Source organism: Rhinopithecus roxellana, chromosome 14 (assembly GCF_007565055.1).
Source record: "Rhinopithecus roxellana isolate Shanxi Qingling chromosome 14, ASM756505v1, whole genome shotgun sequence".
In the NCBI taxonomy this organism is placed as follows: domain Eukaryota; kingdom Metazoa; phylum Chordata; class Mammalia; order Primates; family Cercopithecidae; genus Rhinopithecus; species Rhinopithecus roxellana.
This window is the reverse complement of record NC_044562.1, coordinates 22,531,283-22,548,587: the sequence shown is the minus strand read 5'-3', so window position 1 is coordinate 22,548,587 and position 17,305 is coordinate 22,531,283. Positions and strand designations below refer to the sequence as shown.

Below are 17,305 nucleotides of genomic sequence, written 5' to 3'. Positions count from 1 at the left end.
TGAGATGTTCCTTATTATTACTTAATATCTGTTTTATAAATGAGGAGACTGAGGTAGAGATTGATTAAGAACTTAACCTAAGGGCCGGGTGTGGTGGCTCACACCTGTAATCCCAGCACTTTAGGAGGCTGAGGCAGGTGGATCACCCAAGGTTAGGAGTTCAAAACCAGACTGGCCGACATGGCAAAACCCTGTCTCTACTAAAAAATACAAAGATTAGCTGGGTGTGCTGGCGTGCACCTGTAATCCCAGCTACTCAGGAGGCTGAGGCAGGATAATTGCTTAAACCTGGGAGGCGGAGATTGCAGTGAGCCAAGATCGCACCACTGCACACCAATCTGGGTGACAGAGTGAGACTCTGTTTCAAAAAAAAAAAAAAAAAGCACTTACGTAATGTCATGTAGCTCCCAAGCAATTAAGCAGGATTTGAAACTAAATCACTTGACTCCAGAGTCCATTCCATTATGACACTATTCATCGTTTTTTTAAAATCTGCTTAAAGATATTTTTTCCATAAAGAGTATCACTACCTGAGACACTGTGCAGTGTTTTAACCATGAATATAGAAAGCCATTGGGTGGATTGAGGTGGGGGTACAACGTGGTGAAATTGGATTTTAAGCAAGTTGAGTCAGGTACTGTGTAAATAGACTAGGGGAAGAGTGTAAGGTGATAAAGGCCTGATTTCTGTTGAGATCTTTCAGCATATAACATACGTTCTTATTAATGGCTTATCTGTCTAGAACATTCTTCATATGTCCATTTAGTGGTCTTAAATCCCAGCTCCTCAGAGGTTACATATTTTACCTATACATGCCTTCCACATGGGTGGCATTGCTACTAAAGGCAGGCTATTATAAAGCACATCTGAACATTATCCCACTAAGGGATCAGAAATTTTGTATTCGTGTTCATCTGGGCAGATGGTGTATGAAGGAAAAAAGGAAGGAGGAGCTTTTATGTCTTAAGAACTCTAGGTTTGAGCTTGGGTGTGGTGGCTCACACCTGTAATCTCAATACTTTGGGAGGCCAAAGTGGGAGGATCGCTTGAAGCAAGGAGCTCAAGAGCAGCCTGGACAATACAGCAAGACCCCATCTCTACAAAAAATACATATAAAAAAATAGCTGGGTGTGGTGACACTTGCCTGTAGTCCCAGCTCGGGAGGCTGCTGTGGGAGGACCACTTGAGCCTAGGAATTCAAGGCTGCTGTGAGCTATGATTGCACCACTGCACTCTAGCCTGGCAGCAGAATGAGACCCTGTCCCTAAAAAGCAAAAAAAACCCTCTAGGTTTGATAAATTAAAGTCAGAAAGATATAGGCAACTGTCATTAGAGAGAGAGTCGAATGGTTGTGTCCAGCTGGGTGAGATGGTTTCTTAATATGGAACAATGGAGGGTGTGAAGTTGGAGAACCATCATATTAAAGATCTCAGTAGGCTTCAAAAGGAGGAAATGCTCACGGTTCCCAATTGCTTCTGGAATGGAGTCTAAGTTGTAGATATTTCCATGAATAGATACTGGAATATAATTATTGAGAGAGTGTCACAGTAGTCATAAAGACGAGATTCCCTAATGTAATTTGATTCTAGTTTTTATTTTTTATTCATGAAGTCAGTTTTCATTCATTTAATTGTCTTCATTTCTTTGTATCTCTGCCATTAATGTGAAGGAAGGAAACAGAGGTCCTTACTCTAATTCCCTCTGATTTTATCATTAATGTAGCTCTGGAAGCCATTTAACAGATTAGATAGCCGGAAAAAAAATGTCATTTATGTGCAACTAGTCATCAAGTAATTATGCTGTCTAACTAAGGTTCCATGCTATACCCCCAGGACTCCCTATTTACTAATCAACTCAGGTAGAATATGCATTCTGGTAAATTGAACATGGTGTAATGATGTGAAGCCATACCATCTGCCCTTATGTTAAATATTTAAATATTACATTTTAAAAGCACAATTTACATGTTATTCAAACAACTATGTTTTGCATATAGCAGAGCTTTTCAAAATGCATTCATGTATTTGAAAAGAGAAAACAGATTACTTTGTGAGTATTCGGTTAATAAATTCTTGTTTTTCACTAAATGCAAATATATATTATACCATTTTCTTATTTTCAAAACTATCTTGAAAATCTGCATTTTGTAACTGGATTCTCTTGGAACCTAAGGAAACTAAAGCTTTTAAGAAAAATAAAATTATGCTAAGTAGTTTTATTGGAAGAACAAAGAATTTTATTGTTATTATCTTGGACTAAAATGTTCTCATCCATTGGCTCTATAGTAACAGTAACAAGTGGAGCAAACAATTTCATAAGTTTGGACTAGAAAAGCCGTGAATGAATAAGATTCCTGAGAGAGTTACAAGGGTTGGAAGAAAAGCTCTAGTTCAGTTTATTCACAGAGAAAGATGACTGTAATGAAACAAAATAAGGGAGAAAAAATGCATCTAGTGTTTGTGTATATTTTGACCACATTAATGCACTATTTGTGATGCACAAATTTGCTGTCTAGCTCTTGTAATTAAAAAAGCAGAGGAAGTTTTTATGTTTAGTATAAATAATTTGCTATGTTCGTAGCATTTTTGCTTTGTTTGCATTATTAAAACACACTAACCTTTTTTTTTTTCTAAATAATTGCACAGAATTTGTAGTCAAATGTGTTGGCCTAAGCAATATCTTGCCATTGGAGTACATTCGCATTCCCTTCCAACATACTATATCACAGGGCAATGGTAGAGCTGCAGTCTTTGCAGTTTAACCAGGACAGTTTCTTTGTGGTTTCACCTTTCTTTCTGAAGATTTCTCTTGACCTGAACTCATTAAATAATTTTCTGTAGAAAGTGTGAGGGAGTGTGTATGTGTATGTGTGTTTGGGTACATGTGTGCTTGTGTGTGTGCCTGTGAACATGTGTGTATTTGTATTGTATTTTAAGCAATGACTATCTAAGCATTTTCTCAGTATCATGAGTCATTAGGGAAATGAAAATCAGTATTACTTCACATCCACCAGGATGGCTACAGTAAGAAAAGATGGATAAATACAAGTATTGTTGAGGATGTGGTGAAACTGGAACCCTTGTACGGTGCTGAAGGGAATGTAAATGGTATAGAAATTTGGAAAACAATTTTGCAATTACTCAGAAAGTTAAACATATAGTCACCATATGAGCCAGCAATTTCACTCTTAGGTATATACCCCAGAGAACTGAAAACATATGTTCATAAAAATTGTACATGAATGTTTATAGCAGCGTTATTCATTAGAGCCAAAAAGTGGAAACAAATGTCTATCAGCTGATGAATGGATGAACAAAATTGGTATAATCATACAATGAAATACTATTTGACTATAAAAAGAAACAAAGTATTGATACCTGCTACAACATGGATGAACTATGAAATCATTATGCTAAGGGAAAGAAGCCAAATACAAAAGGCCATATGTTGTGTGACTTCATTTATATGAAATGTCCAGAATGGGCAAATTCATAGGGACAGAACGTATTAAAGATTAATTGTTGCCAGGCACTAGGTGGGAAGTGAGTGAGTGACTGCTAATGGGTATGGGGTCTCTCTTTGAAGTCATGAAAATTCTAGAACTAGATATACACAACCTCGTGAATATACTAAAAAAACACACACACTGAATTGTGCTCTTTAAGATTGAATTTTATGGTATGCGAGTTATATTTCAGCTTTTAAAGATGAATGCTAAATCCCAGTTATGCCTAGTGTTCCATTATTGGAATGCTAAGCTTATGGGAGTTATTTATATCCTACTGTTCAAGGTCATCACCAAGGTCTAGTTTTTCACACACAAAAAATTGCAACCTCCAGCATAAATGGGTTAAGCATCTGGAAGGTCAGGTATTAGCAAAGTACTGAGTTTGAGTGATAAGAGGACTCTTGCCAAATGACTTGAACAAACCTAAATTTTCCCCTGTTTCTTAGAGCATATACTTCAAATATTCAAAACTGTTAAATGAAACTTACCAAAGGCATGAAAGTAGTGCTAATGATATAGCATTAATATATCTCAATTATATAGTGATAGACTTTTCTTGAATTGTAAAGGGGAAAAAAAAATACAATTTAAGAATATTTTGGTGAATAATTTTGGAATTTGTTATACTTTTAGTAATATGGAAGTCTCAATGTTCAGAACAGCATTTGATTACTCCCATTAAGACTCTGTAGTTCCTGTCTTTCTTGTGAAATTAATTTTGTTGGTAGCAGACACCAAATTGGGAATAGAATTTATAACTGGTATATATTCTTGCAATTTAATGGTCTCAATTCTTATTGAACATTTAAATCTGGAAATTGAGATATATACTGCCTTAGTAAATGATAATGATGAAATATTTTCTGCTTTGTAAGTAGAATTGAAAATCACTGTAATTAGTTTCTTTTCCCTTTTTACTCCTTTCTCTCCCCCTTGAGACACATTGGTTTCCCAAGTTATGAATTCAGTTTCTTTTGTTTGTTCTAGCTGCTTAGTCTTTCTTATTACATACCTGTTTAATTTTTAATTTCTCATTAAAAGTAAATATGGCTAATTTTCCTATCAATATTTCAAGAAACCTTCCATTTCTCTCTGCTACAACCTTGATATAGTACTGTCTAGTCTGTATTATTACATAATTAAAATGCTTTTTTTTGGTCAAATAGTTCTGGCAAAGCAACTTATCAATACATTTTAAATGGATCAGAGATTTATTTCTGTAATGTTGAGATTAACGTTATAAATACTGTCATGGACCTAAAAATGCTAAGTGGAATAGTATGTACAATGCTCTGGGAAAAGTTGTTAAAATTGCAGGAAACATACTTAAAGATGAACGTGTCATAGGTATTCAGATCTTCTTAATCAGTTTCATTTATCATATAATGTAGACACATTAAAAAAAAACACGAATCTTGAGTCATTTGAGAAATACAGTTGGGCCTCCATATCCGTGGATTCTGTGTTCATGGATTCAACCAACTACAGATTGAAAATTTTTGGCAGGTGTAGGGTGGGAAATGGATGATTGCATCGGTGCTGAACATGTACAGACTTTTTTTTTCTTGTCATTATTCCCTAACAATGCAATAAAACAACTATTTGCAAAGCATTTATGTTGCATTAGGTATTATAAGTTACCTAGAGATTATTCAAAGTATATGGGAGGGTGTGCATAGGTTATATGCAAATACTACACTGTTTTATGTAAGGGACTTGAGCATCCATCGATTTTGGTATCTGTTGGAGGTCCTGGAACCAATCTTCCATGGATACCCAGGGACAAGTGCATTTACTAAGCATGGACCATATGCCTGTCACTGTGTATTTGTGGTGATCCTATGGTGGCTCTGAGTACTGTTGGTGATCAAAATGGATAAGGTTATTCCTGCCCTTGGTTGTTTATACTCCTGCCCTTGGCTGTTTATACTGTAATCCTGGAGCTACTGATTTGGTAGCACCCATGCAACTGGAGCATAGTGACTGATGCAGAGACCAGCTTGAGATGAGACCACCTGGGTGGTGGGCAGGGAACTGGTGATATAAGCATATAGTTATGGGAAAGAGTTTGGACTTATTCTTGCTGTGATAACAACCCATCAAAGGCTTACTACTGGGGAGTCCAACTTCAGTTTTATACAAGATTATGCTAAGCAGTGGTGGAAAACAGTTAGTAGGTATCAGAGGAGAAGCAGAGGATTCAGTTGGTTGGATTTTATGGTAATCAGGCAAGCTATGATGGTGACCCAGACTAAAGTAGTGGCCCTAGAGCTAGAAAGAAGTAGATTGATAAAAAAACTGTTTAGAAGAATTAATAAAACTTGATGGATAGGATTTGGGAGTAGCAGGGTAATAAGGTTAAGGTCAAAGGACATGTCAAGGACCTTTCTACAGAATCTTTGGCTTGAACAACTGGATAGGTGGAAATCCCGTGTCTTGAGGTGGAGAGCATGAGAGGAGGAGCTGATTTGGAAGGGGCAGTCCAGTGTTCAGCTTGGGGTACGTAGAGTCTGGTGGGGAGGGTGTGTTTGTAAGGTACGAGAGCACGGAGACTGTCCTTTCTTGAACTCTGGTAACTGGCTTGTGGTCTGGATACAAGTTATAATACGTAAACCGTTTCTAAAACCCAACAGATTTTACAGGTTTTCAGTTCACAGATAAGTTGCTATAACTGATGATGCCTCTGTGATCTTTCAGATAGCGCAGCGCTCTAAAAATTTCTATGTATTTGATAGTCAAAACATTAACAATATTCATTTTATAGTCAGTGCTCACTTACTGTGATCTGTCTTCCTTGGTGTTCCTAGAACCGTGCCTCTCTGGCCCACAAGGTCAGGTTACAGATTTGATCTTTACATGGTTAAGTTGGATTTTCTAAGTTGTCTTTTGATAGGCTGCATCCCTCACCTTAGATGGCTGACTTGGTAACATTAGGAAGGAAACTGCTCTACAGTTGTTATGAACTAGGACTGATTTGTCTTTCCTACTACTTAAGACTCAAAACGTATGTTCTACCTACACTGGGACTCTAATGGCCTTTGTTTACAAAGGTGGAGCCCAAGAGATAAGCACTTCTCACATTGGCTATGGTTATATCTCCTTTGGCATTAAGTATGCATTTATGGAGAAGTAAAGCCACACAATTTTACTTCTCTTTTGATTTCCTGTGGACAATATTTTTATTCCTTCAACAAGTATAAGTAGGCCATTTAAAGGCTGGGAAGATAAGTGTTTTGTTATTTGCTGTACCTCCAGTGCCTGGCACAGGGACTGGCATGCATATGGCACTTGATAAATATTTATTAAATACATGAGTGAAAGAAGGAATGGCTGAATCATTGTTCTGTGAGAAAGGATAATTCAGTTTTCAGAAACCAAGACAGCAAGCAAACTATATTTTCCTCTAAGATTATGTCCCTGGAACCTGCTGAGAAATCAAAGCTGAAAAATAGAAATTTGGGCATCATCCTGATAAAAAGAATTACAAAAATCATGAAAGTGGAAGAAGCCCTTTAGTGTGTGCAGGAGACAGTAGGGATAGAGGAGAAGCGAACAGCAGAGAAACAGGTTGGAAGGAGGAGTGAAGCCTCAGGAAAGCAAGGTGTCCCATGGAAGCAGGAGCACTCAACAGTGGAGAGCTGGGAGGTGTGAAGGGATGCAGACACAAAGACACCTTTTCATCTGGCCAGAAGTAACTTAGGAAAGTGCAATCAGAGCCTGGAACACAGTGTAAAGTAAAACTGGGAATTCTGTCCTTTTATCTATATTCTTCATTACTAATGATTGTAATTGAGGGGCAAGTTTTTCTTGAGCAAAGATGTAATTAGTTTTGATTTTCTGCTACATAAAGCCCAGCATCATAAGACACTCTTGGCAATGATATTGAAGGGTTTATTTTGTCATTTCTTGTAAGCTGATTATTTACTGATCAATGATCAAGGCCAGTTTTTTCATTGTTCCTATTAAAGGTAATAATGTTTGATATATATAATATACATATTTATGTGTATGTGTGCACACGTGTACACACATGTTGATAAATTTAGGAGAATTACAAAAAAGTCACAGTAAGAAAAGATTTGAAAATTGACTTGAGTTCTAATGTGAAAAATATAGGTCATTTATCTAGAGTTATTTGGGAGCATTTCAGTTTAAATTTCATTAAATTCTCTAGTTCATAAGAATGCTACAGAGCTACAATAATAACAATATAGAAACTTGGGTTGTGCTAATACATGGGGTTGTGCCAATAATGTGTGTGTGCATGCATGTGTAGGTATATGGCTAATTGTATGTGTATGTGTGTGCATGCATATGTAGGTATATGGCTAATTGTGTGTGTGTGTGCATGCATGTGTAGGTATATGGCTAATTGTATGTGTGTGTGTGTGCATGCATGTGTAGGTATATGGCTAATTGTATGTGTGTGTGTGTGCATGCATGTGTAGGTATATGGCTAATTGTATGTGTGTGTGTGTGCATGCATGTGTAGGTATATGGCTAATTGTATGTGTGTGTGTGTGCATGCATGTGTAGGTATATGGCTAATTGTGTGTGTGTGTGCATGCATGTGTAGGTATATGGCTAATTGTATGTGTGTGTGTGTGCACACACACATTTGAGTCTTTTTGGGATGTTAACCATTTGCAAAGGAATTAATTCTCACATAAGTAAGTTTACTTTATAGAAATGAAAGTAGTAGCTACTGTTTATTCTGCAGCTCTTTTGTTCCAAGCATGTTACAGTAATCCTGGGAAGGAGGTTTTATGATTCTTAAAGTGACGAAATTGAAGTTCAGAAAGTTTAAATGATTTGCCCCAAGTCACAGACCTGGAAGATAGGAGAATCCTGCCTTTTTTTTTTTTTTTACTCTAAAGCTCATGCATTGTCCAGTGTGCAGTTAGAGTCCTTAGGGTATAAGAGTGAGTTACCTGTTTGGTTGGGGGCCAATTAATCTCCATAGAGAAAACAGAAACCATTAGATGAGAACTTTTTCAACATTTTGCACCTAATCTATTTAATATCCATAGCTACACCTGTTTTTCTTTTCTTTCTGTTAAGAGGAAAAGGCTCTTGCCTCCAAGCACTTCATCCTTTTTGTTTATCTGTGTCTCGGCCTGCACCTCGTCCCTTACTAGCTTCTTCCCATGAGCATTAACCAATTTCTCCCTGTCTTAGTCTGTTTAGGGTTGCTATAAATACCTGAGTCTGAGTAATGTATAAAGAAAAGAGGTCGATTTAGCTCACAGTTCTTCTGGCTTAAAGTTCAAGATTGAGCATCTGGTGGGGGCCTCAGGCCACTTCCGTTTGCGGTGAAAGGTGAAGGGGAACTAGCATGTGCAGAGATCATGTGGTGAGAGAGGAAGCAAGGGAGTGGGGAGGTGCCAGTCTCTTTTAACAATCAGCGCTGGCAGGAACTAATAAGAGTGAGAACTCACTCACCCCCTGACCCCAGGGAGGGCATTCATCTTTTCATGAGGGATACTCCCCATGACCCACTCAAACACCTCCCATTAGGTTCTACTCCAATACTGGGGATCGGATTTCAACATGAGGCCGGGCGTAGTGGCTCCTTGCCTATAATCCCAGCACTTTGGGAGGCTGAGGCAGACATATCACCTGAGGTCAGGAGCTCAAGACCAGCCTGACCAACATGGTGACACCCAGTCTCTACTAAAAATAGCCGGGCATGGTGGCACATGCCTGTAATCTCAGCTACTCGGGAGGCTAAGGCATAAGAATCATTTGAACCCGGGAGGTGGAGGTTGCAGTGAGCCAAGATCATGCCATTGCACTTCAGCCTGGACTACAGAGTGAGATTCGGGCTCTAAACAAATAAATACACTCATTCGTTCATTCATTCAACATGAGGTTTTGGAGGGACAAACACCTAAACCATAGCACTCCCCAAAGGCAGTACCTTCTGTATTAGTTGTAATTGTTGCATAACAAACCACTCCAAAGCTCAGTGAAGTAAACCAAGTACCATTTATTTAGCTCACTGTTTTGTGGGTCAGCAAATTAGGCTGGGCTCAACTGGACTCGCTTGTATATCTGTGGTCAGTTAGACAGCTTCACTTCTGGAGTAGTAGCTGACCAGTGGCCAGGAACTTCAGGGTGACTGCAGTCTGTACCTTTCTTTCATTACTCAGCACACTGGCCTAACGTTCACATGGTTGCTTGAGAGGGTTTCAAGAGAGAAGCCTATAAATCATCTTGAGGTGTAGGCTGGGAGCTCATGTAGTATCCCTTCCTCCACATTCTGTTAGCCAAAGCATGTCACAATGCCAGCCCAGGTCCAGCGGGGTGGAGAAGCGGGCTAGTAAGCCATGGAACTTCTCATTGTCATTAACCCCAAATCATATTGTTGGGATCAACAATATCACCCTTGATTTGGGGTTAATGTTAGATCTCATAGTTCTTATAGTTAGATGACCACCTCAGGCTGCGTTTGTGCCTGTGCTCTGGGTTCCCTCTCTCACTGCAGTTAGAACATCATGTGGCCACTGTTGGTTTATTTCTCGGTGGAAAGTGAGCCTCTTAAAACCAAGGACTGTGTATCAACCCGGGATTTGGCTTGTAGAGGAGGTAACGAAAAGCTGAAGTTGTTGTGAAAGTAGACGTCAGACCACTGGTATCTGGCAGCATGGAAATTGAGATTCAGGACAATGTATGCTTGTGTCTTCAAACTTGCTTCTTGATGTTTAAAAACTTTGGAGCAAACTCATTCTAACATATCAAAATCAAATATTTCTTTGAAAAAAATGGAGGGGGTAAAGAATCCTGGCTAGGATTCTGAGTAGAAATCATTTAATGCTTGCACACTATCTTTGTAGGTTTTTCATGAGGTTACATGTTTGTTTATAAGGAAGTCAAGTTAATTTCGTGACGTGTTTGTCAGAGAAAACTGTCCATTAACTGATGCATTGGGATTTGGGATAAAATTTCTATTCTAGAATGTAAAATGAAGGAAGGGTGTCAGTCAGCATCCTAGATATTACTCTAGAAGATGTTGAACATAAATATTTCTGTTAGAATGAGTAGTAGCATTTACCTCATGGGAGTTTGTCTTGAAGTGAGTATGTCTTATATGTGTACTAATTCTTAATTGATGGTTTTTCACATGCATTTTGTGTTTTAGGTTCAGCTGTCTGTGTATCTCCCTAGATACCTAAAACTGACTACCTGACCACGTTTTCCCATTGCTGAGCTATTTCCCTGATATCTGGCCATGCAACGAAGATCAAGAGGGATAAATACTGGGCTTATTCTACTCCTTTCTCAAATCTTCAATGTTGGGATCAACAATATTCCACCTGTCACCCTAGCAACTTTGGCCCTCAACATCTGGTTCTTCTTGAACCCTCAGAAGCCACTGTACAGCTCCTGCCTTAGTGTGGAGAAGTGTTGCCAGCAAAAAGACTGGCAGCGTTTACTGCTCTCTCCCCTTCACCATGCTGATGATTGGCATTTGTATTTCAATATGGCATCCATGCTCTGGAAAGGAATACATCTAGAAAGAAGACTGGGAAGTAGATGGTTTGCCTATGTTATCACCACATTTTCTGTACTTACTGGAGTGGTATACCTGCTCTTGCAATTTGCTGTTGCCGAATTTATGGATGAACCTGACTTCAAAAGGAGCTGTGCTGTAGGTTTCTCAGGTAAGGGAGACAAAATTTTGAGGTTGCATGCATAAAGGAAGCAAGGGAGGTGTGGCTGCTGTCATTTTATGAAGTGTGGGTCCCTAGTTGGTGAGAGGAACCAAATTCTGAGTGGTTAATGGCTGCTGATGCTTTGCATCTTGAAGAGGAGGCTGGAGCATGCAGGGACTAGTTTTTGCCATTTTACATTATGCTGCATCATTCACTTCTAGACAGTCTGCTCTAGGACCTGCTGGGAGGTGGTTTTGTAGAAGACATAGTATTGGAAATATGCACCAGCTCCATATGGTAGGGTCACAGAAAGACCCACAGATGTATTTGTAATAGGGAGGTCTCAAAAAAGGTGACTGTGCTTGGGAAGTAGGCTCAGTGTGCTGTCTCTGGTTACCAACTTGTCTGCACCTGGTTAGACAGAGCACGCTCATCTGCAACAAGTTACATGAGGCAGATTTAGTATTTACAGTTAGGCAGCAAGGGACAACAGGAGCCTAGGATTCATTGTGAGCCCGTCCTTCAAGGCTCAAAAAGCTGCCCAGGGCTGTTGGAGTCTTGACTGTGTGTGCTCCTTTCATGCAGAGAAGGAAACCCGAAGAGGCAGCCAGGTACAAACCTGGGAATCACATGAATCACTGGGCAAAGCTTTGAAAGACATCCTATTCGGGGAGAGGATTAGGCTGTTTCAGCCAGCCCCCTTTTATCTCAGGGTGTTGAATTTCCAGCATATTTCCACAGTTATTCTTGAGAACCACAAGCGAGAAAGGAGGGGGAGAACTACATAGGTCCAAGTCCACCTGGAACTGTCCTGCATATGCCTCTGGATGATTTTGTTAATAAATGCACCACACCCTGGTATGGCATGCTGGCCCTGTTTTAGGAGTCATGATAGTCACTCTGCATAACCTAACCAATTTAATTTATACAGCAGATCCATGTGGAGATGGGATTGTCTTGATTTTATTTTATTATTTATTAATTTTTTTGAGACAGAGTCTCGCTCTGGCACCAGGCTGGAGGGCAGTGGCGTGATCTCGGCTCACTGCAACCTCTGCCTCCCAGGTTCAAGTGATTCTCCTGCCTCAGCCTCCCGAGTAGGTGGGACTACAAGGCACGTGTCACCATGCCCAGCAAATTTTTGTATTTTTAGTAGAGACGGGATTTCACCATGCTGGCCAGGATGGTCTCTATCTCTTGACCTTGTGATCCACCCACCTTGGCCTCCCAAAGTGCTGGGATTATAGGTGTGAGCCACTGTGCCTGGCCGTGATTTTATTTTACTTTTTTTATTTTTAATTTTTTTTTCTGATCACCTGCAGACTGTTGAGGGGTTGTCCTGATTTTATAGATGAGGAAGCCAAGACCCAGAGAAGTGAAGTCACTAGCACAAGGTTACCCAGCTAGGAAGCGATGGAGCTGGGATTTGAACCCAGTCTGCATATTAGCTGTATGATGCATTGTCTCTCACCTTCTTCGTCACTAGTTCCTTTTTACGGATATTTCATGGGACCAAAATTTCCAGCAGGATTTAAATTAGGTGTTCTAAATACTAGAATGTGAAGGGGAGGAGAGAAGTAGTCCTGAAACAAGGAAATCTAATCCTTCCTTCTGCTTTTCCTGACATCCTTCCCCTTTCCTTCCAAGATGTATCCTTATGCAACTAATTGTGGGAGAAGAAAGAATGTATGCCCTGCCTTCAACATGTTTTTCCATAGAGGTTAGAAAAATACAAATTACTGGTATTTTTTATTGAGTTAAAATTTATATAGCATAGCTATTTTATAGTGTACAGTTCGCTGGCATTTAATACCAATGATAGTATTGTATTCACGTGTTAGGTATTATGTATTTAGTAGCATACTGAACACCAATATGAACTTCTGTATTTAGAAACATCAAAGGCGTGACTGCCTTTAACGTTGTCTTTTTACCAAATGCAGGACTTTAAGGAATAGGGTATGTTTTAAAGCACAAAGTTGGATGTAATCGAATAATCATTTTCACTTTTAATTGGCTTTCTTTGTAAATATTGATACTCCTACTTTTGGATTGTTAATATTTGCATGTTCTTCATTCTCTTTTAGGAGTTTTGTTTGCTTTGAAAGTTCTTAACAACCATTATTGCCCTGGAGGCTTTGTCAACATTTTGGGCTTTCCTGTACCGAACAGATTTGCTTGTTGGGTCGAACTTGTGGCTATTCATTTATTCTCACCAGGGTAAGTGTTTTCTTTTAGGGAATACAGTTGAAGAACCTGATGTTCCATGGAGAAAAAAAATTGCAATAATAACAAGGAAACCACTTGTTTTCCACAGTGAGGTTTGTTCTTTATCTATTAGGACAGAATCAAGCTTAATGGTTTTAATGTCAGACATTTCTGGGTTTAAATCTTGTTAACCATTGAGCTGTATAATTGTGGGTTACTTGTCCTAACTGAGTTGCAGATTCCTCGTTTTTTGACTAGGAGAAACTGTTATACAGATTTGAGGATCAATATTAACTGGCCAATCAGCTGGTTAATTCTGAAAGCAATATTCCAAAGAAGCACATAGAAACCATATAACTATAAAGATTAAAAAGGAATATGGTATGTTGATCTAATGCTTTTTAATGCTTTTTTTTTGTCTGTCTGTTTCTGAGACGGAGTCTCACTCTGTTACCCAGGTTGGAGTACAGTGGCGTGATCTCAGCTCACTGCAACCTCCACCTCCCCGGTTCAAGCAATTCTCCCGCCTCAGCCTCCCAAGTAGCTGGGATTACAGCTCCTGCTACCACGCCCAGTTAATTTTTGTATTTTTAGTAGAGACAGGGTTTCACCATGTTGGCCAGGATGGTCTCCATCTCTTGACCTCGTGATCCGCCCACCTTGGCCTCCCAAAGTGCTGAGATTGCAGGCATGAGGCACCGCGCCCGGCAGATCTAATGCTTTTAAGCCATTTTAGCTGTCAATTGTCTTGGTAATAGAACTTTTTAAACAAAAGGCTTTACTTGACACTCAAAATGTGAAATGGATCAGCTCTGAAGTCTTTTGGGTTGAGAGGTGGCGTGGGGCCCCTTTCACCGTACTCCCATGTTGCTGTGGCTTCCTCAGAGGAGGCACCTCCACAAAACCCTAGAGCTCCAGGAAGTGCAGTTTCAGAACTGCTGATGTAGATGAATTTTTTCCCTTACAGAGAAGGATTTGGAAATTCGGAAGGTTAAGAGATTTGTCAGCAAACAGTTTGTGGTAGACACCAGCCTCATGAGGATTCAGGCCCCCGACTCCTGTCTGGGGCTCCTGCCTATTCATGCTGCACTTTCTTCCTTTGGTTCCTTTCTCTGCTTTTTGTTTAGAAAAAGGAGGATAAGTTGTGTTATTTGTCCGCCTCTTCCACCAGCTTCACTTTCCTTAATCTGTCTTGTACAACTGGAAATACATGATGTTTGTTTTTACTGTGGGACTGGACGTTGGCGAAGGGTGAGATTCAGGAAGGTTCAGAAAGAAGGAAGATTTCTGTTTGCTACTGTTCTTTACAGACAGTTTTTATTTTGGTTTTGATTTGTGTGACTGTGCTGGGTGTCTTACCTTATGCGAGAGTATTCTCATTGGGCTGTGTGTCAGCCCGGTAACTCCGGGTCCTTCTTTAATGCTAATTTCCCATCACGGGCAGCCCCTGGCAGCTGGCCTATAAATGGCAGTGATGTGGCCCCTGAGTACCACTCATTTACAATTGCATTGCTACTTTTGGCAGTTCCACGAAGAAAGTCTAACAAAATCTTCAAAGTTTTCTTTGAAAAAGCATCCAGTAATGTCTGTCCCTTATCTGAACAGCCCTCTCTATACCTTGTCACTCACTGCTCCTCTGACTTGCTTGATGTGACTTGGTTCTCTGTGTCAATGATAGGCTCTTGTATGTGACTGGCAACACCCAGCATTCATATGAAAATCACTCCCTCTGCTATTTGAACTTTTATCCTGTGATGAATCCATTGAATAACAGTGCATTTGATATTCTTATGCAACTATTTCTGAAGAGCTTTTTATGCATTTCACTTTTTAGGGTTCCCCCCAACTTACATGGAAAAGGCATGGTTGTGTTTTTGTGTCATATGCATATTCTGTGTGGAGGGACCGGTAATTCTGAGCTTGGGAAGTAAATGAAATTTCCTGTCTTTGAACTTGAAATCTTTTGATTTTTAAGATTTGACTGCTGTGAATGATAAACTTCTAATATACAAGCATCTACTTATGCATGTATCCAAATAAAGACTACACTAAACACCGGTCCAGGAAACCTAAGCAGTGAATGCTTCTTTGAGATGGATCTTGGAAGAATGGGTGAAACTGGAGCTCTCTTTGCAATGCATTGTTATTTGCCTGATGGTTGTCAATTAGAATTTTCATTGGGAAAACACTGTAAATCTTTACAACAAAGCTTGCTTTATTGCAGGACTGTATGGGCTGCCCTTTGGGAGGAAAAAAAAAATCTGCCAAAGCAAACATTTGGTGGACCTCTGTGTTTTATGAAAGCCACAGAATTAGTAATTTCCGTGGTTACAGTTACAGAGTTTCATGAAGGAAAGCCACTCCAAATAGGCATTGTGAGGAGTATGAGGGGTGTGGACTTGATGGCAGAGTGAAGCAGTCTCACTCATTCACGTGGTGCTTTTGCTTCTCACAGTCTCTGTGTGTACTTACTTCAGAGGTTGCTCTGCTTCACACGTGGCTTTCCATTTTCCTTCATGTCCTGGGACCCTGATAGGTGATAGTGTCTGAAGAGGCGTCCAAGGAGGGAGATGTGCAGTCCACCTCTGGTGCCTCCTTCCTAGACCGGGCTCCTGTCCCTTCCCACCTCCTACCCCCAAGATTCTGTTGATGGAAGGAAGGGGGATGTGTTGCCTGGTTTTACCTTCTAGCCAGATTATGGACCTCTGTGCATTCTCACCTGAGCCTTAGGCCATCTAGACAGAAAACCAAAGTGGAGAATCATGAACATCACCCAGAGTAAAAGAACCACTCAGCAACTGTGCTAGAGGAGAGCAGTTGAATGTGAGGGGGCCAGGCCCACATACTGGCCGTGGGATCTCGGGCAAGGTACGTAGCCTTTCCGAGCCTCATTTTCCTCACCTGTGAAATGGGATATTACTTACCTTCTCTGTTTAGTAAGTCAGTTTTAAGGAGTCATATGTGAATGACCTCTTTATAAACAATAAGAAGTACTCAACCCTTTTATTACGAAGTAAATCTCTGGATGTGTACACTGTTCCTAAATAGAATCATACCTAATTTCTTTTTCTTTCTAAAATTAATAAATCAGCTGTTATTTACTTTTGTTTGTTTGACTTCCACTCCCTGCTTTCCTTTGCTCCTACCTGACTTTTTTCATCCTTAATGACAGCAGTCTAAAAATGCCCATAAGCCACTCTTAAACACTAGATAAGCAAGCCTAGGCTGCATTTGGACCCTGGGGTATTACAGTTGACCCTTGAACAACTTGGGGGTTAGGAGTCCTGAGCCCCCATGTAGTTGAAAATTCGTGTATAATTTTTGACACTCCAAAGACTTAACTGTCAATAACCTACTGTTGACTGGTAAGTCAGCCTACCCAAAAACTGGTAAGGCTTTACCGATAACATACACACACATTTTGTATGTTATATGTATTATATACTGTATTGTTACAGTAAGCTAGAGAAAATAAAATGTTTTTAAGATCATCATAAGGAAGAGAAAATGTATGCACTATTTGTTAAGTGGAAGTGGATCATTATAAAGGTCTTTATCCTCATCATCTTCACATAGAGGAGGAGGAGGAAGAGGAGAAGGAGTTGGTCTTATTGTCTCATGGGTAGCAGAGGTGGAAGAAAATCCTTATGTAAGTGGACCTGCATAGTTCACACCCATGTTGTTCAAGGATCCACTGTATTTGGTAAAATATGGCAGCTGAAAGCATTACCCCCTAGGCTTTAGATACTGTTTTATTACTAATATTTGAGAAGAATAAAATTACTTTGATCCAACTAAAAACTCTTTGGCTAGATTGATCAAATGAGATAAAAAATATATATATTTTTTTACTTGTTTCCATTTTTTATTATACAGATTTTCAATTTACTTATTTTTCAATTTAAATTTTATTTTCAATTTATTTTTCTACTTG

At 39.6% G+C, this 17,305-nt stretch overlaps 1 protein-coding gene across 5 annotated transcripts in view; it reads left to right on the top strand.

The window, feature by feature from the left end:
- Positions 1-17,305, top strand: part of RHBDD1 (rhomboid domain containing 1) — a 180,826-nt gene that overhangs the window by 18,701 nt on the left and 144,820 nt on the right. For all 5 annotated transcript variants that reach the window (XM_030916558.1, XM_030916553.1, XM_030916557.1 and 2 more), the window contains exons 2-3: positions 10,650-11,172; positions 13,251-13,383. In XM_030916558.1, the coding sequence (XP_030772418.1) occupies positions 10,740-11,172; positions 13,251-13,383 (566 nt within the window). In that variant the 5' untranslated portion in view covers positions 10,650-10,739. The remainder of the gene's footprint in view (positions 1-10,649; positions 11,173-13,250; positions 13,384-17,305) is intronic.